The sequence below is a fragment of the Pseudophryne corroboree genome, chromosome 1 (genome assembly GCF_028390025.1).
Source record: "Pseudophryne corroboree isolate aPseCor3 chromosome 1, aPseCor3.hap2, whole genome shotgun sequence".
NCBI lineage: Eukaryota > Metazoa > Chordata > Amphibia > Anura > Myobatrachidae > Pseudophryne > Pseudophryne corroboree.
In genome coordinates, this window is record NC_086444.1 from 876,865,107 (window position 1) to 876,886,733 (window position 21,627).

The 21,627-nt window shown below is 45.6% G+C and overlaps 1 protein-coding gene across 1 annotated transcript in view; it reads right to left on the reverse strand.

Annotated features, from left to right (window-relative positions):
• LONP1 (lon peptidase 1, mitochondrial) overlaps nucleotides 1-21,627 on the reverse strand; it is a 125,772-nt gene that overhangs the window by 75,362 nt on the left and 28,783 nt on the right. The window contains exons 3-8 of the mRNA XM_063920087.1: nucleotides 16,003-16,122; nucleotides 14,812-15,031; nucleotides 14,554-14,615; nucleotides 14,286-14,415; nucleotides 14,018-14,101; nucleotides 6,057-6,277 (exon numbers count right to left, since the gene is read on the reverse strand). Coding sequence (XP_063776157.1) covers nucleotides 6,057-6,277; nucleotides 14,018-14,101; nucleotides 14,286-14,415; nucleotides 14,554-14,615; nucleotides 14,812-15,031; nucleotides 16,003-16,122 — 837 coding nt within the window. The remainder of the gene's footprint in view (nucleotides 1-6,056; nucleotides 6,278-14,017; nucleotides 14,102-14,285; nucleotides 14,416-14,553; nucleotides 14,616-14,811; nucleotides 15,032-16,002; nucleotides 16,123-21,627) is intronic.

Consider the following 21,627-nt stretch of genomic DNA (forward strand, 5'->3'; position numbering starts at 1 on the left):
CATATAGTCCCCTTCTTCCAGGTTCGCTATCACTGCTCTGAGTGACTCCATCTTGAACTTGAACCTTTGTATGTAAGTGTTCAAGGATTTTAGGTTTAAAATTGGTCTCACCGAGCCGTCCGGCTTCGGTACCACAAATAGTGTGGAATAGTACCCCTTTCCCTGTTGTAGGAGGGGTACCTTGATTATCACCTGCTGGGAATACAGCTTGTGAATGGCTTCCAATACCGCCTCCCTGTCGGGGGGAGACGTTGGTAAAGCAGACTTCAGGAACCGGCGAAAGGGAGACGTCTCGAATTCCAATTTGTACCCCTGAGATACTACCTGCAGGATCCAGGGGTCCACATGCGAGTGAGCCCACTGCGCGCTGAAATTCTTGAGACGGGCCCCCACCTTGCCTGAGTCCGCTTGTAAGGCCCCAGCGTCATGCTGAGGACTTGGCAGAAGCGGGGGAGGGCTTCTGCTCGTGGGAAGAGGCTGTCTGCTGCAGTCTTTTTCCCCTTCCTCTGCCCCGGGGCAGATATGAGTGGCCTTTTGCCCGCTTGCCCTTATGGGGACGAAAGGACTGAGCCTGAAAAGACGGTATCTTTTTCTGTTGAGAGGTGACCTGGGGTAAAAAGGTGGATTTCCCAGCCGTTGCCGTGGCCACCAGGTCTGATAGACCGACCCCAAATAACTCCTCCCCTTTATACGGCAATACTTCCATATGCCGTTTGGAATCCGCATCACCTGACCACTGTCGCGTCCATAACCCTCTTCTGGCAGAAATGGACATCGCACTTACTCTTGATGCCAGAGTGCAAATATCCCTCTGTGCATCACGCATATATAGAAATGCATCCTTTAAATGCTCTATAGTCAATAATATATTGTCCCTGTCCAGGGTATCAATATTTTCAGTCAGGGAATCCGACCAAGCCACTCCAGCGCTGCACATCCAGGCTGAAGCGATTGCTGGTCGCAGTATAATACCAGTATGTGTGTATATACTTTTTAGGATATTTTCCAGCTTCCTATCAGCTGGTTCCTTGAGGGCGGCCGTATCAGGAGACGGTAACGCCACTTGTTTTGATAAGCGTGTGAGCGCCTTATCCACCCTAGGGGGTGTTTCCCAACGCGCCCTAACCTCTGGCGGGAAAGGGTATAATGCCAATAATTCTTTAGAAATTAGCAGTTTTTTATCGGGGGAAACCCACGCTTCATCACACACCTCATTTAATTCATCTGATTCAGGAAAAACTACGGGTAGTTTTTTCACACCCCACATAATACCCTTTTTTGTGGTACTTGTAGTATCAGAAATGTTCAAAACCTCCTTCATTGCCGTGATCATGTAACGTGTGGCCCTACTGGAAAATACGTTTGTTTCCTCACCGTCGACACTGGAGTCAGTGTCCGTGTCTGTATCGACCTGAGGTAACGGGCGTTTTATAGCCCCTGACGGTGTTTGAGACGCCTGTACAGGTATTAACTGATTTGCCGGCTGTCTCATGTCGTCAACAGTCTTTTGTAAAGTGCCGACACTATCACGTAATTCTTTCCATAAGACCATCCAGTCAGGTGTCGACTCCCTAGGGGGTGACATCACTAACACAGGCAATTGCTCCGCCTCCACACCATTTTCCTCCTCATACATGTCGACACAATGTACCGACACACAGCACACACACAGGGAATGCTCTGATAGAGGACAGGACCCCACTAGCCCTTTGGGGAGACAGAGGGAGAGTTTGCCAGCACACACCAGAGCGCTATATATATATACAGGGATAACCTTATATAAGTGTTTTTCCCTGATATAGCTGGTGTATATATTTATATGCCAAATGAGTGCCCCCCCTCTCTTGTTTTACCCTGTTTCTGAAGTGCAGGACTGCAGGGGAGAGTCAGGGAGCCTTCCTCCAACGGAGCTGTGAGGAAAAAATGGCGCCAGTGTGCTGAGGAGATAGGCTCCGCCCCCTTCTCGGCGGCCTTTCTCCCGCTTTTTTATGGAAAAATTGGCAGGGGTTAAATGCATCCATATAGCCCAGGAGCTATATGTGATGTATTTTTTGCCAAAAAAGGTATTTTTATTGCGTCTCAGGGCGCCCCCCCCAGCGCCCTGCACCCTCAGTGACCGGAGTGTGAAGTGTGCTGAGAGCAATGGCGCACAGCTGCGGTGCTGTGCGCTACCTTATTGAAGACAGGACGTCTTCTGCCGCCGATTTTCCGGACCTCTTCAGTCTTCTGGCTCTGTAAGGGGGCCGGCGGCGCGGCTCTGGGACCCATCCATGGCTGGGCCTGTGATCGTCCCTCTGGAGCTAATGTCCAGTAGCCTAAGAAGCCCAATCCACTCTGCATGCAGGTGAGTTCGCTTCTTCTCCCCTTAGTCCCTCGGTGCAGTGAGCCTGTTGCCAGCAGGTCTCACTAAAAATAAAAAACCTACTTTCAACTTTTACTCTAAGCAGCTCAGGAGAGCCCCTTAGTATGCACCCTTCTCGTTCGGGCACAAAAATCTAACTGAGGCTTGGAGGAGGGTCATAGGGGGAGGAGCCAGTGCACACCAGGTAGTCTAAAGCTTTTACTTTTGTGCCCAGTCTCCTGCGGAGCCGCTATTCCCCATGGTCCTTACGGAGTCCCCAGCATCCACTAGGACGTTAGAGAAAATGGGATTGCACTATAGCAGGATCACAGGATAGCACTGTAGTAGAGTGTGCAATGTAGCAGGATAACGGGATTGTACTATAGCAGGATCACAGGATAGCACTGCAGTAGAGTATGCAATGTAGCAGGATAACGGGATTGCACTGTAGCAGGGTAGCTACACAGGATAGCTGTTGGGAGTCCGGCAGTACTATGGATGATGTTAGCAGTAGACTAGCATAACCAGGAACAAGAACTGAGACAACCTTGACACGATGAACTGGCAACTGGGAGCCTGTGTGGCTGGCCTATATAGTGAGTTCTGGTGCTGCTCACAGCAGTGGTAACAGCTAATTACCAAGCTGCAGCTACAGAGCAGAGTGCTGAGACCCAGAGCAGAGGGCGCCACCCCAGGCACGAAGGAGAAACTGCATGGATCGTGACAGGCACTTTCCACAAGTGAATGGAAGACCTCTAGAGAGATGTTGACCCATGTTGACTGCATAGCTTCCCACAGCTCACTGATATTTGTAGGTACAGAGTCTTAGGTATGAATGGACCTCTACACCATGTTCCATAAATGGAAATTTCAAGTATTCTCCTCACACCACGTCTTGACAACTTGGGACCGATGAAATGGTGCCTTATCCAGCTGAAGTATTCTATCATTGTTGGGATACATGAAGTCCATGAAGGGCTGCAAATGGTCACCAAGCACTGCAACACAGCAGTTACCAGTCAATGACAAATTCAGGCAGTCCAGCAGACCCAAACAACGCCATGTAAACAGACCACCAGCTTGTTGACAACTGGGGTCCATGCCACCCCGAGCCTTGCCATCAGCTTGCCAACAACTGGAAATGTGACTCAAAAGATCACACCACATGTTGCCAGCGATGTCACAAGCCCAGGTGAGGTGATGTGTTCTGTGTCATAAGGATAACAGTGACGGGTCTTCTACTCACATCCCATGGAAGCTAAAAAATGCTGTATTGACCTGCTGGATATGCCTCTGGCACCGCCTGCATTGAATGTGGATGTGATTTGAGCCAGGGTCAAATTTTTGTTATCACGGACAATCCTGGTCAGACACCGCTGGTCAGGATCATTAAGCACCAGTGATCAGCCACTGTGCTGACCTTGTGTCTTCCATGAGATATTCCCGGTACACACGTGGCATAGTAGATTGTGCAATGTTCAATGGCCCATCTATCAGGCACCCACTATTATGCCTTGTTCGTACTCCGATCAAACTGACTCGCTAGATGTCAGATTACAACTGATGCAGGTCTGACCATTTCTATTACATCATATTACGCTGTCGCCACCTACTATTACCTTTACATACTGCCAGTGGCGGATTCAACCTCTGTTTTTATTTTATTGCAGGCAGATGCACACGGCCAGCACCAGCATGAGGCTCCTCCCCCATGCAGCTAGGGTTCATTGTTGCCCAGCTCTGCGGCAAAGCAGGCCTACCATTGCAGTGGCTGGATAGACCAGGGGGAGGTCGGGGAGCCATCTTGTCCACCCTCGGGCTAATACGTCAGAGATCCATGTACGTCCAAAGCCTCACATACATGGATGGCTGCGGTCGGGAGGCACACGTCCCCGGCTGCTTTGTGTAGTGACCAAGCAGTTCCGCCTCCCTTAACTCCCCTCTTCCTTAGCGGTGTCACGTCAGGCCAGGCTGACGGGGGACGTTTGTTAGAAGGCAACTTTAATGTTTGCTGGTTTTGCTTGTGGGGAGGACACGGTGTGTGAAGTGGACTATGGATAAGTACTGTGATGTGGTGATTATTGTATGGGGGGGGGGGGGGTAGAAATGTGAGGTGAATATTAGGGGGAGGTGGAAATTTTCTGTGAGAGGACAACATGGGGGGGACGGGGGGTGTTTTTGCCCAGACTCTCTCACCCTGTCCCCTACCAGACCTGTCCCCCACCAGTCCTGTCCCCGCACCCTCACCATGTACCCTACTAGACCTGTCCCCGCACCCTCACCCTGTCCCCAAACAAACCTGTCCCTGCACACTCATAGTGACGATAGTCACTAACATTTACAGTATGTGCAAGGATAACCCACAGCTATAGTGTACACCACATAAAATCAATAGTGCACTGGGTGATACTAGGATGCAAGGCTTGTCCGCCATTGAGTAACAAGCAGAGTAAAGCATTTCAGTGCCTATGAGTAAAGAAAATAGGAGTAGAAGTTGTATTATGAGTGAATGATGGATGTTTGACCACTTGCCTGGCATGGTCGCATCAGATGCGACCATGCCTGCAAGGGCTCTATCTGACCTGGTCGCACAGGATGCGACCAGTCAGATAGAGTGTGTTAGCAGCGGCAGGGAAGAGAAACTTCCCTCCGCTGCTGCTGTCAGAGGGAGCGGAAGGTCCCTCTGCCTCCCTGCACTCTCCCCCTGTGTCTGCCATGCTGCTGATCACTGCTGATCGGTCAGCACGGCAGGATCCCCCCCACCAGCGGCTGCAGTCAATGGCAGCCGCTGGGGAGAGTAAATGAACCCTCCCAAGTCACCCCAGACCCCCCCTGTATACCTGCAGGCTGTCCCGGCTTTCAAAATAAAAGCCGCGATGGTCGCGATGTTCCGACGGTTGCGATGTTCCCAATCGATGTTTTGATGAGAAAATATTTAAACAAAATCAAAAAATAAATATTTTTTTTTCCTTTTTTTAACTAAAATCATTTGGGATAGGGTTAAAGTCATGTGCTTCACCTAATTCACTCATAAAAAACCCCCGACAATTTTGAAGCGGTTTTCGGCGAACTAAATAGTCAGTTAAGTGGTTAAACCAACGTGAGTCTCAAATAAAGTAAAGACGAAATATAGATTCTATATACACAAACTCCTGCGCACCGTAAGAAGCCTGACTGTGGGAGTATTAATATAGTAGCGGACGAAACCTATTCTAAAAGTAGAGCTTAACCCACCTAGAGGAGCCTGTGTTCCACTGATGGAATTTATACTTGACATTGCTCTTTTCCCAGAGAATACACTATAATAATAATTTCTTTCTATATAATAAGTTTACTGTTAAAGGTGCCCACACAGGGAATGATGTGTCCTCCAGCGTCGGGACCTGGTGGGGTGTCTGCATCGGCAAGTACACACACTTGCTGAAGCCGGCATCGATTAGTGACGGTGGAAGGGGGTGTTGGAGCAAGAGATGAGGCAATGAATGACCCGCACATCGCATCGTTTACGTACTCACACACGGTTTTTTAAACGATGTGTCGTTCCGACTGGTCGGAAACGCCCACATTGTTTAAAAAAAAAAATCTTACCGTGTATGGTCACTTTTACTCTGCAACTTTAATAATAAATAACTTAGAGCTACATGCCAAAAACATAATAGTGGAAACAAAAACAAAAGAAAAAAATACCACAATGCACCACTGATTTGTGCATTACCTGAATTCAGAAGAATGGTTGTCAAGTAGTCCTAATTTGCCCAGTTCTTCTTCAATAACATCCATAACATGCTTAGGGACTGTGAGCTCCTTTAGGCGCTCACGGAACTTTTCCTCAATTGCCTCCTTGTCTTCTTTTTCAAGGCCGAGCTCCTTCTTTATGATCTTCAGCTGCTCTTGAAGCAGGTACTTCCTGTGTGTCTGCTTGATCTTTTCCTCTACCTGCAAACCACCAGACCCATTTTAAATATTAAAACATGCATTCCCTATACAGACAGCTCAATAGCAGTCACCATAAGAGTCTACTGACAAGTTATTCTAAACACTTGGAGAAACCTGGCCTTAGCCCTAATGACTATTTTAAAGAAAAAGAAAAAAAAGAAAAAAAGGCTGCTAGGCTCAGTAGTGGTTGAAACGTTTTAGAGGTGCATGGGTGACAGGTTAATGCAGTATGCAGTGGACAGACAACTAATATTTGATGAGCTCTGTGGTAAGCACATATACTTAAGTTTTACATTGGTAAATGTACCCGTATATTGACATTGCACTAAAGATAACTGAAGCTACACATCTTTAGAAGAGTTTTCTAATGAAATCCATAAACACAACGCTGCATTTCTGCAGAAAAAGTTTGAAAAGTTGTCATTCTGTGCTTGCTCAGTTGGAGGAGCACCATCCTCCTGGCCTGTTGTAGATGAGAGAGTATGGTTGGCATAATAAATTGTTAAAACACAAGCTATTTAATTTATATAATCCAGATTGCAAGACACAAACCTAATGTCAAACAGTGGCTTTTACTTGCCAATAAATTGTTTACAATCTATAACTACACTACATACATGGCTTCGGGCATAATAGTTTTACTTTAAACATCCTAGCCAAGAAGTTATGAATCACAAAGGTAACCATTTTGAGTAAAATATTTGAAGGAATTCTAATGGAAATTTACTAACATGTAATGTAACTCTTAAGTGCAGGAGATATATTTGGATTATTTGTTTTTATTTTATTTTTTTAAATCGGGGTAAGTCCCACATAACGCATTGATACACATTTCAGAATTCTAAGATTGGGGGAATCATATACACCTCTGCATATTACTAGTTAAATGTTAAACATTGAAGCATATTAAAACAGCATTTGGCAGCATGACCATTGCTGGTGATACCGCTTGACTGACCTGCATGCAGTCCGATGGGGTGATATATTCTGGAGTACGCATAGTCAGTGACATAGTGCATACACACTAGAAGATAACGTGAATAATGTGTCGGAATCGGGCTAGTGTGTAAGTCTGCAGCAACCTATGTCTGTCTGATAACTATACTTATTTGCATCCAGAGAAATTTTGAAAGGAGTTAATGATATGTAGGAGAATACTTCGGGAAAGTAAGTGCACATGATGCAAAAATAAGAATTTACTTACCGATAATTCTATTTCTTATAGGCCGTAGTGGATGCTGGGAACTCCGTAAGGACCATGGGGAATAGCGGCTCCGCAGGAGACTGGGCACAAAAAGTAAAAGCTTTAGACTAGCTGGTGTGCACTGGCTCCTCCCCCTATGACCCTCCTCCAAGCCTCAGTTAAGATACTGTGCCCGGACGAGCGTACATAATAAGGAAGGATCTTGAATCCCGGGTAAGACTCATACCAGCCACACCAATCACACCGTACAACTCGTGATCTGAACCCAGTTAACAGTATGATAACCGTAGGAGCCTCTGAAAAGATGGCTTCCAACAATAAACAACCCGATTTGTTTGTAACTATATACAAGTATTGCAGACAATCCGCACTTGGGATGGGCGCCCAGCATCCACTACGGACTATGAGAAATAGAATTATCGGTAAGTAAATTCTTATTTTCTCTGACGTCCTAGTGGATGCTGGGAACTCCGTAAGGACCATGGGGATTATACCAAAGCTCCCAAACGGGCGGGAGAGTGCGGATGACTCTGCAGCACCGAATGAGAGAACTCCAGGTCCTCCTCAGCCAGGGTATCAAATTTGTAGAACTTAGCAAACGTGTTTGCCCCTGACCAAGTAGCTGCTCGGCAAAGTTGTAAAGCCGAGACCCCTCGGGCAGCCGCCCAAGATGAGCCCACCTTCCTTGTGGAATGGGCTTTTACAGATTTTGGCTGTGGCAGGCCTGCCACAGAATGTGCAAGTTGAATTGTACTACAAATCCAACGAGCAATCGTCTGCTTAGAAGCAGGAGCACCCAGCTTGTTGGGTGCATACAGTATAAACAGCGAGTCAGATTTTCTGACTCCAGCCGTCCTGGAAACATATATTTTCAGGGCCCTGACTACGTCCAGCAACTTGGAGTCCTCCAAGTCCCTAGTAGCCACAGGTACCACAATAGGTTGATTCATGTGAAACGCTGAAACCACCTTAGGGAGAAATTGAGGACGAGTCCTCAATTCCGCCCTATCCGAATGAAATATCAGGTACGGGCTTTTATAGGATAAAGCCGCCAATTCTGATACGCGCCTGGCTGAAGCCAGAGCCAACAGCATTACCACTTTCCATGTGAGATATTTCAAATCCACTGTGGCAAGTGGTTCAAACCAATGTGATTTTAGGAACCCTAAAACTACATTGAGATCCCAAGGTGCCACTGGGGGCACAAAAGGAGGCTGTATATGCAGTACCCCTTTGACAAACGTCTGAACTTCAGGCAGTGAAGCCAGTTCTTTCTGGAAGATGATCGACAGGGCCGAAATTTGAACCTTAATGGATCCTAATTTTAGGCCCATAGACAATCCTGCTTGCAGGAAATGTAGGAAACGACCCAGTTGAAATTCCTCCGTAGGGGCCTTCTTGGCCTCACACCACGCAACATATTTTCACCAAATGCGATGATAATGTTTTGCAGTTACATCCTTCCTGGCCTTGATCAGGGTAGGGATGACTTCATCTGGAATGCCTTTTTCCTTCAGGATCCGGCGTTCAACCGCCATGCCGTCAAACGCAGCCGCGGTAAGTCTTGGAACAGACAAGGTCCCTGCTGGAGCAGGTCCTTCCTGAGAGGTAGAGGCCACGGGTCCTCCGTGAGCATCTCTTGCAGTTCCGGGTACCAAGTTCTTCTTGGCCAATCCGGAGCCACGAGTATCGTTCTTACTCCTCTCCTTCTTATGATTCTCAGTACTTTTGGTATGAGAGGAAGAGGAGGGAACACATATACCGACTGGAACACCCACGGAGTTACCAGAGCGTCCACCGCTATTGCCTGAGGGTCCCTTGACCTGGCGCAATATCTGTCCAGTTTCTTGTTGAGACGGGACGCCATCATGTCCACCTTTGGTTTTTCCCAACGGTTTACAATCACTTGGAAGACTTCTGGATGAAGTCCCCACTCCCCCGGGTGGAGGTCGTGTCTGCTGAGGAAGTCTGCTTCCCAGTTGTCCAACCCCGGAATGTACACTGCTGACAGTGCTATCACATGATTTTCCGCCCAGCGGAGAATCCTTGCAGCTTCTGCCATTGCCCTCCTGCTTCTTGTGCCGCCCTGTCTGTTTACGTGGGCGACAGCCGTGATGTTGTCCGACTGGATCAATACCAGTCGACCCTGAAGCAGAGGCCTTGCTTGACTTAGGGCATTGTAAATGGCCCTTAGCTCTAGGATATTTATGTGAAGAGACGTTTCCATGCTTGACCACAAGCCCTGGAAATTTCTTCCCTGTGTGACTGCTCCCCAGCCTCTCAGGCTGGCATCCGTGGTTACCAGCATCCAATCCTGAATGCCGAATCTGCGGCCCTCGAGAAGATGAGCCTTCTGTAACCACCACAGGAGAGATACCCTTGTCCTTGGAGATAGGGTTATCCGCTGATGCATCTGAAGATGCGATCCGGACCATTTGTCCAGCAGATCCCACTGAAAAGTTCTTGCATGGAATCTTCCGAATGGAATCGCTTCGTAAGAAGACACCATTTTTCCCAGGACTCTCGTGCACTGACACTTGTCCTGGTTTTAGGAGGTTCCTGACTAACTCGGATAACTCCCTGGCCTTCTCCTCCGGGAGAAACACCTTTTTCTGGACTGTGTCCAGAATCATCCCTAGGAACAGTAGTCGTGTTGTTGGAATCAGCTGTGATTTTGGGATATTTAGAATCCACCCGTGCTGACGTAGCACTACCTGAGATAGTGCTACTCCGACCTCTAACTGTTCCCTGGACCTTGCCCTTATCAGGAGATCGTCCAAGTAAGGGATAATTAATACGCCTTTTCTTCGAAGAAGAATCATCATTTCGGCCATTACCTTGGTAAAGACCCGTGGTGCCGTGGACAATCCAAACGGCAGCGTCTGAAACTGATAATGACAGTTTTGTATCACAAACCTGAGGTACCCTTGGTGAGAAGGGTAAATTGGGACATGGAGATAAGCATCCTTGATGTCTAGAGATACCATATAGTCCCCTTCTTCCAGGTTCGCTATCACTGCTCTGAGTGACTCCATCTTGAATTTGAACCTTTTTATGTAAGTGTTCAAAGATTTTAGATTTAAAATTGGTCTCACCGAGCTGTCCGGCTTCGGTACCACAAACTAGCGTGGAATAATACCCCTGTCCCTGTTGTAGGAGGGGTACCTTGATTATCACCTGCTGGGAATACAGCTTGTGAATAGCTTCCAATACTGCCTCCCTGTCGGAGGGAGACGTTGGTAGAGCAGACTTCAGGAACCGGCGAGGGGGAGACGTCTCGAATTCCAATTTGTACCCCTGTGATACTACCTGCAGGATCCAGGGGTCCACTTGCGAGTGAGCCCACTGCGCGCTGAAATTCTTGAGACGGCCCCCCACCGTGCCCGAGTCTGCTTGCAGATCCCCAGCGTCATGCTGAGGACTTGGCAGAAGCGGGGGAGGGCTTCTGCTCTTGGGAAGAGGCTGCATGGTGCAGTCTTTTTCCCCTTCCTCTGCCCCGAGGCAGGAATGAGCGGCCTTTTTCCCTCTTGCCCTTATAGGGACGAAAGGACTGGGTTTGAAAAGACGGTGTCTTTTTCTGCTGAGAGGTGACCTGGGGTAAAAAGGTGGATTTTCCAGCCGTTGCCGTGGCCACCAGGTCCGATAGACTGACCCCAAATAACTCCTCCCCTTTATACGGCAATACTTCCATATGCCGTTTGGAATCCACATCACCTGACCACTGTCGCGTCCATAACGTTCTTCTGGCAGAAATGGACATCGCACTTACTCTAGATGCCAGGGTGCAAATATCCCTCTGTGCATCTCGCATATATAGTAATGCATCCTTTAAATGCTCTATAGTTAATAATATACTGTCCCTATCCAGGGTATCAATATTTTCAGTCAGGGAATCCGACCAAGCCACTCCAGCGCTGCACATCCAGGCTGAGGCGATCGCTGGTCGCAGTATAACACCGGTATGTGTGTATATACCTTTTAAGATATTTTCCAGCCTTCTATCAGCTGGTTCCTTGAGAGCGGCCGTATCAGGAGACGGTAACGCCACTTGTTTTGATAAGCGCGTGAGCGCCTTATCCACCCTAGGGGGTGTTTCCCAACGTGCCCTAACCTCTGGCGGGAAAGGGTATAGTGCCAATAATTTATTAGAAATCAGCAGTTTTTTATCGGGGGAAACCCACGCTTTATCACACACCTCATTTAATTCATCTGACTCAGGAAAAACCACTGGTAGTTTTTTCACACCCCACATAATACCCTTTTTTGTGGTACTTGTAGTGTCAGAAATGTTCAATGTGTCGACCATCTGAGGTAACGGGCGTTTTAGCGCCCCTGACGGTGTCTGAGACGCCTGAACAGGCACTAATTGATTTGTCGGCTGTCTCATGTCGTCAACAGTTTTTTGCAAAGTGCTGACATTGTCACGTAATTCTTTAATTACTACCATCCAGTCAGGTGTCGACTCCCTAGGGGGTGACATCACTAACACAGGCAATTGCTCTGCTTCCACATCATTTTCCTCCTCATACATGTCGACACAATCGTACCGACACCCAGCACACACACAGGGAATGCTCTGATAGAGGACAGGACCCCACTAGCCCTTTGGGGAGACAGAGGGAGAGTTTGCCAGCACACACCAGAGCGCTATATATATATATATATATATATATATATATACAGGGATAACCTTATATAAGTAAGTGTTACTCCCTGTTATAGCTGCTGTATTTATATATTAGCTGCCAATAGTGCCCCCCTCTCTGTTTTACCCTGTTTCTGTAGTGCAGGACTGCAGGGGAGAGTCAGGGAGCCGTCCTTCCAGCGGAGCTGTGAAAGAAAATGGCGCTTGTGTGCTGAGGAGAAAGGCTCCGCCCCCTTCACGGCGGCCTTTTCTCCCGCTTTTTTAAGGAAACTGGCAGGGGATAAATGCATCCACATAGCCCAGGAGCTATATGTGATGCATTTTTTTAGCCATATAAGGTTTTTATATCGATTTTATTGCGTCTCAGGGCGCTCCTCCCCAGCGCCCTGCACCCTCAGTGACCGGAGTGTGAAGTGTGCTGAGAGCAATGGCGCACAGCTGCAGTGCTGTGCGCTACCTTATTTGAAGACAGGAACGTCTTCTGCCGCCGCTTTCTCCGGACCTCTTCGCTCTTCTGGCTCTGTAAGGGGGCCGGCGGCGCGGCTCCGGGACCCATCCAGGCTGAACCTGTGATCGTCCCTCTGGAGCTAATGTCCAGTAGCCAAGAAGCCCAATCCACTCTGCAGTCAGGTGAGTTCGCTTCTTCTCCCCTTAGTCCCACGATGCAGTGAGCCTGTTGCCAGCAGGACTCACTGAAAATAAAAAACCTATTTAAACTTTTACTTCTAAGCAGCTCAGGAGAGCCACCTAGCTTGCACCCTTCTCGTTCGGGCACAAAAATCTAACTGAGGCTTGGAGGAGGGTCATAGGGGGAGGAGCCAGTGCACACCAGCTAGTCTAAAGCTTTTACTTTTTGTGCCCAGTCTCCTGCGGAGCCGCTATTCCCCATGGTCCTTACGGAGTTCTCAGCATCCACTAGGACGTCAGAGAAATTAGATTTACCAGTGTATAATCACTAATCAGAACACATCTTGCATCTGCGATACAGGCTTCAACAAGGACATATTAGAACTTGACAGAAGGTCAACTTTCTTAAGTAAGGGCTTAGATTATACAGAAAGACTGAACATATTTACATGGGAAAAAGTGCCTTATAGGTGACCTAACTATCAAGTGTAAATATATCCGTGGTCAATGCAATGATTTGTCTACCAAGCTCTTCATACCTAGGACTGTGCAGGTGGCAGGGGAACATCCACTGCGTCTGGAAGAAAGACGGTTTCACCATCAGCACTGCAAGGGGTTCTTCACTGTAAGGGTAATCAGTCTATGGGGGTGTAGTACGGTATGCCAGCGCTCGGGCTCCCGGCGACCAGCATACCGGCGCCGGGAGCCCGACCGCCGGCATACCGACAGCGTGGCGAGCGCAAAGGAGCCCCTTGTGGGCTCGCTGCGCTCGCCACGCTGCGGGCGCGGTGGCGCGCCACACTATTTTATTCTCCCTCCAGGGGGGTCGTGGACCCCCACGAGGGAGAATAGTTGTCGGTATGCCGGGTGTCGGGATTCCGGCGCCGGTATACTGTGCGCCGGTATCCCGACATTCGGCATACAGAAGACCACCCAGTCTATGGAATGCTGCACCAAAGGACACTGGGCAGTACATTACATGGATCTAACTATGAATTTAATCTCTTTTTAAACAATAAATATTATATCTAGCAAATTAAAGTTTATAAGGGAGGTTGATCTAAGAAATTAATCAGACTGATATTTATTGAGGGAGTAGGGATGGAGGGCGTTTTGTTCTAAAATAATATATTGCCAGCTGCCTCACTGGGGTTTGCTCTAAGTCTTCTGGACCAACACTGCTATACCATATTAGAGGTGATTGGAATTTATGGACTTTTGCCTTTTTTTCCACCAACTTTGAGAACCATTTAAAAAATATTACCTCGCGACCCAAACGCTGCTGCAGCTTGCTGAGTTCGTATTCTTTCTTTAGTAATGACAGCGATTTGTACAGGCGCTTTGGGATCTGTTAAAGAAGAAGAGAAGTCACTGCAGGGATTGTCCGCTAACTATATAAATCAAATGCTATCTGAAGTAACGGTACATAACATAGGCATGACGCTAACTTCTCGCAGCTTAGATGATCCCATGTTAGCAATAAACACTCCTAGTCACAAAGTCACTTCACTGAACCCATCTATGTGACTTACATTTGTTTCCTCTAAGACATCCTGAAGCTCCTGGGAATCTGCTCCAGTTAGTGCGGCCCCCATGTCACTCAAATAAATAGGATTGTCAACCACTCTCTGTCCAGCCTGCATCATCTGCATTACAGACTCCCTTCCATTAGTAACAAAAGCAAAAGAAACAATTACTTTAGAAAAAATAAATAAAAACAAAACAACTGTCCAGAAAAACTAACAAAAGAAACGTAATAAAGTGAAGATTCTACATAAACTTGCAGAAAGATACACATACCTGTACAGAGGGTTAAGTGCAATAATATCCCGAATGGTCTTTACTATTTCAGCAGTTAGAGCCTAAAGGGAAAAATAACAAATTCATTTTTAAACGGTTATCAAATCGTAAGTTCCTCACCCACTGCACGATCCAAAATAATGAAATCAATTCATAAAAAACGACATGGCAGTCCTGTAACAGTTTTAGAGCCACAAAGTACCCAAAGTGGGTCAAAGGAAAAGAGGAAAACCCCACAGACAATGAACTTGCTCTTACTTTAACCTCCTCAGTTATTTGGAATTCTTCATGAGACACATTGTCCACTTCGACCATGAGAACTTCAGGGGTTGGGGTTGAATTGACCACTTCTTCCTTTTTTTTCCCCACTTCATTAATGTGTCGGGCTGCTATATTTCTTCTCCTCTTTTTCCCTTCTACTTTCTCCTCACTTTTACTTTCGTCACTTTCAACCTCAAGCTGCTTGTTGATGCGGATCCTAAATTGCACAACATAAGAAAGAATTAAGCTCTTTATGATATTTAGTACTGTCTATGAGCTTTTATTATGTGATGTAATTCTTACACATTTCTGATCATCATCCTTTCAAAATATATTTACTAACTTTCAAGCAAGTGTATCATCTTACACAGGCATGTCCAAACTGCGGCCCTCCAGCTGTTGTGAAACTACATATCCCAGCATGCCCTGACACAGTTTTGCTGTCAGAGAATGCTAAAGCTGTGTCAGGGCATGCTGGGATGTGTAGTTTCTCAACAGCTGGAGGGCCGCAGTTTGGACATGCCTGATCTTACACTTATAGCAGCATTGGCAGTCTCCAAAATAATTGCACAATTTGGATCACAGCTACAGAGGTAACACATAGGGTCCTCATTTAAAACATTAGACAGACAGAAAATGTGCATTTAATGTAGTCTGTGCTGTACAGCAGACGCGATATACCTGTGAACGAAGTCGTTTGCAGACATATCGCTAGTCCACACTGGCCGATGGACCAGCAATATATCGGCCGTTAAATTAAACGACCGATATATCAGCCTGCGTGTACCCAGCTGAAGTCAGTGGTATCCAACCTTTTTTTTTTGGGAGTGTCATATTAAAAAATAAATCCATTAATCTTTATGGAGGGCCAAAACATTTTGTTCATAAGGAAAAGATTTTCATCACAACAAAAAAGAAAAAAAGATTAAGATTGTACCACAGTTCACATTATGTCAGTGTAATTCCCATAATTCACTTTATGCCCCAGTGGAAAAAAAGTGACCAGTTGTAATCTTCATTATGCACAGATATCTCCTAATAGGAAGTACGGATAGGAGGGTTGTCAGATTAGGCCCTCAGGCCTTGGTTAAGATGCCCCTGGTCGAAGCGAACAATCCGTTTACCCTGTACTTTAATACCTAATTGTCATTACAAAGGCAATTGACTGCACCAACTTTCTCACAGTACCTCCGGTGACCCATGACGATCATACGCAGCTTGTCATCCATGTCCTGCATCTCATGTATCTGTACAAAGGTTCCTGTGTGGTAGATTTCATCCAGGCTTCCAACCAAATCTGACTCATTACTAAAAGTGTGATGGGTAAAGAGCAAGGAAACAAAAAATAAGATTTTACTCACCGGTAAATCTATTTCTCGTAGTCTGTAGTGGATGCTGGGGACTCCGTAAGGACCATGGGGAATAGACGGGCTCCGCAGGAGACTGGGCACTCTAAAGAAAGATTTAGTACTACCTGGTGTGCACTGGCTCCTCCCTCTATGCCCCTCCTCCAGACCTCAGTTAAGGAAACTGTGCCCGGAAGAGCTGACATTACAAGGAAAGGATTTTGGAATCCGGGGTAAGACTCATACCAGCCACACCAATCACACCGTATAACTCGTGATAAACTTACCCAGTTAACAGTATGAACAACAAACAAGCATCACTCAACTGATGCCACATAACATAACCCTTTAGTTAAGCAATAACTATATACACGTATTGCAGAAAGTCCGCACTTGGGACGGGCGCCCAGCATCCACTACGGACTACGAGATATAGATTTACCGGTGAGTAAAATCTTATTTTCTCTAACGTCCTAGTGGATGCTGGGGACTCCGTAAGGACCATGGGGATTATACCAAAGCTCCCAAACGGGCGGGAGAGTGCGGATGACTCTGCAGCACCGAATGGGCAAACTCAAGGTCCTCCTCAGCCAGGGTATCAAACTTGTAGAACTTTGCAAATGTGTTTGAACCCAACCAAGTAGCAGCTCGGCAAAGCTGTAATGCCGAGACCCCTCGGGCAGCCGCCCAAGAAGAGCCCACCTTTCTTGTGGAATGCAAACAGAACAAAAAGAGAGATTACCAGCGCTGGCTGATCATGCTTATAAATATAAAAAACAATCTATGTTCCAAAAGGCTTATAATTAAAAAGACATATTTATTTCACATGTATAATCCTATAAAATAAAAAATAATAAAAGGTGAATAAAAATACTCAATAAATTTTGCCACAATATCTTAATTGTTTATATATCCACATTTGGCTATTTGTAGTACTCAAGGGGACTGGAATCACTTGGAGATGTCCATCACTAATCGGTTATTTTTGCATAAAGCCGATAATTTGCAGATGTGAGGTATTTACCCGTGATCCTGAGAGCAGATAATGTCCACCTGATGTGTAACTGGATCAGATTGTCCTCTTTAGCATGGAGGATTAGGTCCAGAGGGTGGATGCTGCTAGTAAATTGTCCCAAATGGTATGCACCAGAGTATCCGTAAAGCCAGTGGAGATAGTGGTATTGGGTGTCCAGATAGGTTTAAAAGCTCAACGCGTTTCACTGGTTTATATAGTCCAGCTTCCTCAGGAGCAAGTGAGATAGTGGCTATAGTGGAGCCCTTTTATACCAGATATAAGTGGCAATAATTGATTACACATGAATGAATCACATAAAATCATATGCATAAGCCTTTTGGAAAATTCATATAATACTATATATATTGGAATATCCACTGGTCATATATACTTAATATACCAAGAAATATTAAAAACGATTCTTTATTAAGTAAATATGTACTTTTAAAGTGCATACCTGTTTCTATAATATTATGTAGCGTCCCGATCATGGGACGCTACATAAACGTCACAAGCTTTACCCTAACACTTCCGGACTGGTTACTAAGTAACCAACTCTATTATGGTCATGTGTTATATCACATGACCCGAACATAATACCTCCATTGATATGGAGAAGAAAAGGATAGTGAACTCTGGCGCACAAAGGTCTGCCCAATCAAACCCCTATACCTGCCCAAACACAGGTGAGAATGCAATACAGTAAAAAGGGAAAAGGGGGTATGATCAAAGGCGCCCAAAATTAACAAAAAACGAAAATAGGGAAATTAAGAGGGAGTGTCAACTTTAGAAAATAATTTAAACAATTTAAATAATTTAAACAATACTTGTGGATTCTTCAGGCGAATCTCGCTCAATCGTCTGTCTATGGTGAAAATCCTCAATGGATATGTAAAACAAAAGCAATAAAACAAAACCAATGTGTAGTAGATTTAAAAGAAAAAGTCTGTATGAAAGATGGTGTCCAGAAAATGAAGCCCTGGTGGGTAGGGGACTTGATAGCAGAAAGGACAGAATCTCGCCACCAATTCTTTCAGGATTAAGGACGTACCAAAACTCACATTAGAAGAGATGGGAAAAAGCACATAAAGGTATCTTTTTCTGGTCGTTAAAAGGTACTGCGTACCTTACTCACATGTACAACAGATGTTTTCCTCATATAACGGTATCTTTAAAAATGGTCCAGCGAATTCAATTTCAATAAAAGAGTTTTAATTTGACAAAAAGCCAATTGAAAATAAAATACAATAAGCCAATACAAAAAACCTTGCTTGTGTGGTGACACCAGGAGGTGTGGGGAGAAGATGTTAATAAACTCCAATACAAGAGGGTAGTCCGGAATCCCCTCTGTAAGTGAACCCCCCCGTGTACCTCACAAATGGTTGAAGATAATCAGGCTTATGTGGATAAAAGGAGAAAGTCCACTCTCAGCATGCACCAACGCCGTTTCAACCATAAGGTCTTTTTCAAGGTGTATTGGCTTATTGTATTTTATTTTCAATTGGCTTTTTGTCAAATTAAAAAACTCTTTTATTGAAATTGAATTCGCTGGACCATTTTTAAAGATACCGTTATATGAGGAAAACATCTGTTGTACATGTGAGTAAGGTACGCAGTACCTTTTAACGACCAGAAAAAGATACCTTTATGTGCTTTTTCCCATCTCTTCTAATGTGAGTTTTGGTACGTCCTTAATCCTGAAAGAATTGGTGGCGAGATTCTGTCCTTTCTGCTATCAAGTCCCCTACCCACCAGGGCTTCATTTTCTGGACACCATCTTTCATACAGACTTTTTCTTTTAAATCTACTACACATTGGTTTTGTTTTATTGCTTTTGTTTTACATATCCATTGAGGATTTTCACCATAGACAGACGATTGAGCGAGATTCGCCTGAAGAATCCACAAGTATTGTTTAAATTATTTAAATTGTTTAAATTATTTTCTAAAGTTGACACTCCCTCTTAATTTCCCTATTTTCGTTTTTTGTTAATTTTGGGCGCCTTTGATCATACCCCCTTTTCCCTTTTTACTGTATAATACCTCCATTGGATACAGACGCCGATCACGTGATATAGATAATCACATGATCGGGATATTATAGAAACAGGTATGCACTTTAAAAGTACATATTTACTTAATAAAGAATCGTTTTTAATATTTCTTGGTATATTAAGTATATGGGACCAGTGGATATTCCAATATATATAGTATTATATGAATTTTCCAAAAGGCTTATGCATATGATTTTATGTGATTCATTCATGTGTAATCAATTATTGCCACTTATATCTGGTATAAAAGGGCTCCACTATAGCCACTATCTCACTTGCTCCTGAGGAAGCTGGACTATATAAACCAGCGAAACGCGTTGAGCTTTTAAACCTATCTGGACACCCAATACCACTATCTCCATTGGCTTTACGGATACTCTGGTGCATACCATTTGGGACAATTTACTAGCAGCATCCACCCTCTGGACCTAATCCTCCATGCTAAAGAGGACAATCTGATCCAGTTACACATCAGGTGGACATTATCTGCTCTCAGGATCACGGGTAAATACCTCACATCTGCAAATTATCGGCTTTATGCAAAAATAACCGATTAGTGATGGACATCTCCAAGTGATTCCAGTCCCCTTGAGTACTACAAATAGCCAAATGTGGATATATAAACAATTAAGATATTGTGGCAAAATTTATTGAGTATTTTTATTCACCTTTTATTATTTTTTATTTTATAGGATTATACATGTGAAATAAATATGTCTTTTTAATTATAAGCCTTTTGGAACATAGATTGTTTTTTATATTTATAAGCATGATCAGCCAGCGCTGGTAATCTCTCTTTTTGTTCTGTTTGCATTACTCTAGGGGATTTACCATCCCCATACCAGCTGCTATTGATAGCGCAACCCCCTCCCCTTTTTCCATCCTTTATTCTTGTGGAATGGGCTTTCACTGATTTTGGATGCGGCAATCCAGCCGCAGAATGAGCCTGCTGAATCGTGCCACAGATCCAGCGAGCAATAGTTTGCTTTGAAGCAGGAGCACCCAGCTTGTTGGATGCATACAGGACAAACAGCGAGTCAGTCATCCTGACTCCAGTCGTTCTGGTCACATAAATCTTCAAAGCCCGGACTACGTCAAGCAACATGGAATCCTCCAAGTCACAAGTAGCCGCAGGCACCACAATAGGTTGGTTCAAAAGAAAGGATGACACCACCTTTGGCAGAAATTGCGGACGAGTCCGCAATTCTGCCCTATCCATATGGAAAACCAGATAGGGGCTTTTACATGACAAAGCCGCCAATTCTGACACACGCCTAGCCGAAGCTAAGGCCAACAGCATGACCACTTTCCACGTGAGATACTTTAGCTCCACGGTCTTAAGTGGCTCACACCAGTGGGATTTCAGGAAACTCAACACCACGTTAAGATCCCAAGGTACCACTGGTGGCACAAAAGGGGGCTGAATATGCAGCACTCCCTTAACAAACGTCTGAACCTCAGGCAGTGAAGCCAGTTCTGTTTGGAAGAAAATGGATAGGGCCGAAATCTGGACCTTTATGGACCCTAATTTTAGGCCCATAGTCACTCCTGACTGTCGACCCAGCTGGAATTCCTCTGTAGGGGCCTTCCTGGCCTCACACCAAGCAACATATTTTCGCCATATATGGTGATAATGCTTTGCTGTCACGTCCTTCCTAGCCTTTATCAGCGTAGGAATAACTTCATCCGGAATGCCTTTTTCCGCTAGGATCCGGCGTTCAACCGCCATGCCGTTAAACGCAGCCGCGGTGAGTCTTGGAACAGACAGGGCCCTTGTTGTAACAGGTCCTGTCTGAGAGGCAGAGGCCATGGGTCCTCTGTGAGCATTTCTTGCAATTCCGGGTACCAAGTCCTTCCTGTTCTCACTCCTCTTTTTCTTACAATTCTCAGCACCTTTGGTATGAGAGGAAGAGGAGGAAACACATAAACCGACTGGAACACCCACGGTGTTACTAGTGCGTCCACAGCTATCGCCTGAGGGTCCCTTGACCTGGCGCAATACCTTTTTAGCTTTTTGTTGAGACGGGACGCCATCATGTCCACCTGTGGCATTTCCCATCGATTTGCAATCTGCGTGAAGACTTCTTGATGAAGTCCCCACTCTCCCGGGTGGAGGTCGTGCCTGCTGAGGAAGTCTGCTTCCCAGTTGTCCACTCCCGGAATGAACACTGCTGACAGTGCTAGTACGTGATTCTCCGCCCAACGAAGAATCCTGGTGGCTTCTGCCATTGCCACCCTGCTTCTTGTGCCGCCCTGGCGGTTTACATGGGCCACTGCAGTGATGTTGTCTGACTGAATCAGCACTGGTTGATTTCGAAGCAGAGGCTCCGCTTGACCCAGGGCGTTGTATATGGCCCTTAGTTCCAGGATATTGATGTGCAGACAAGTCTCCTGACTTG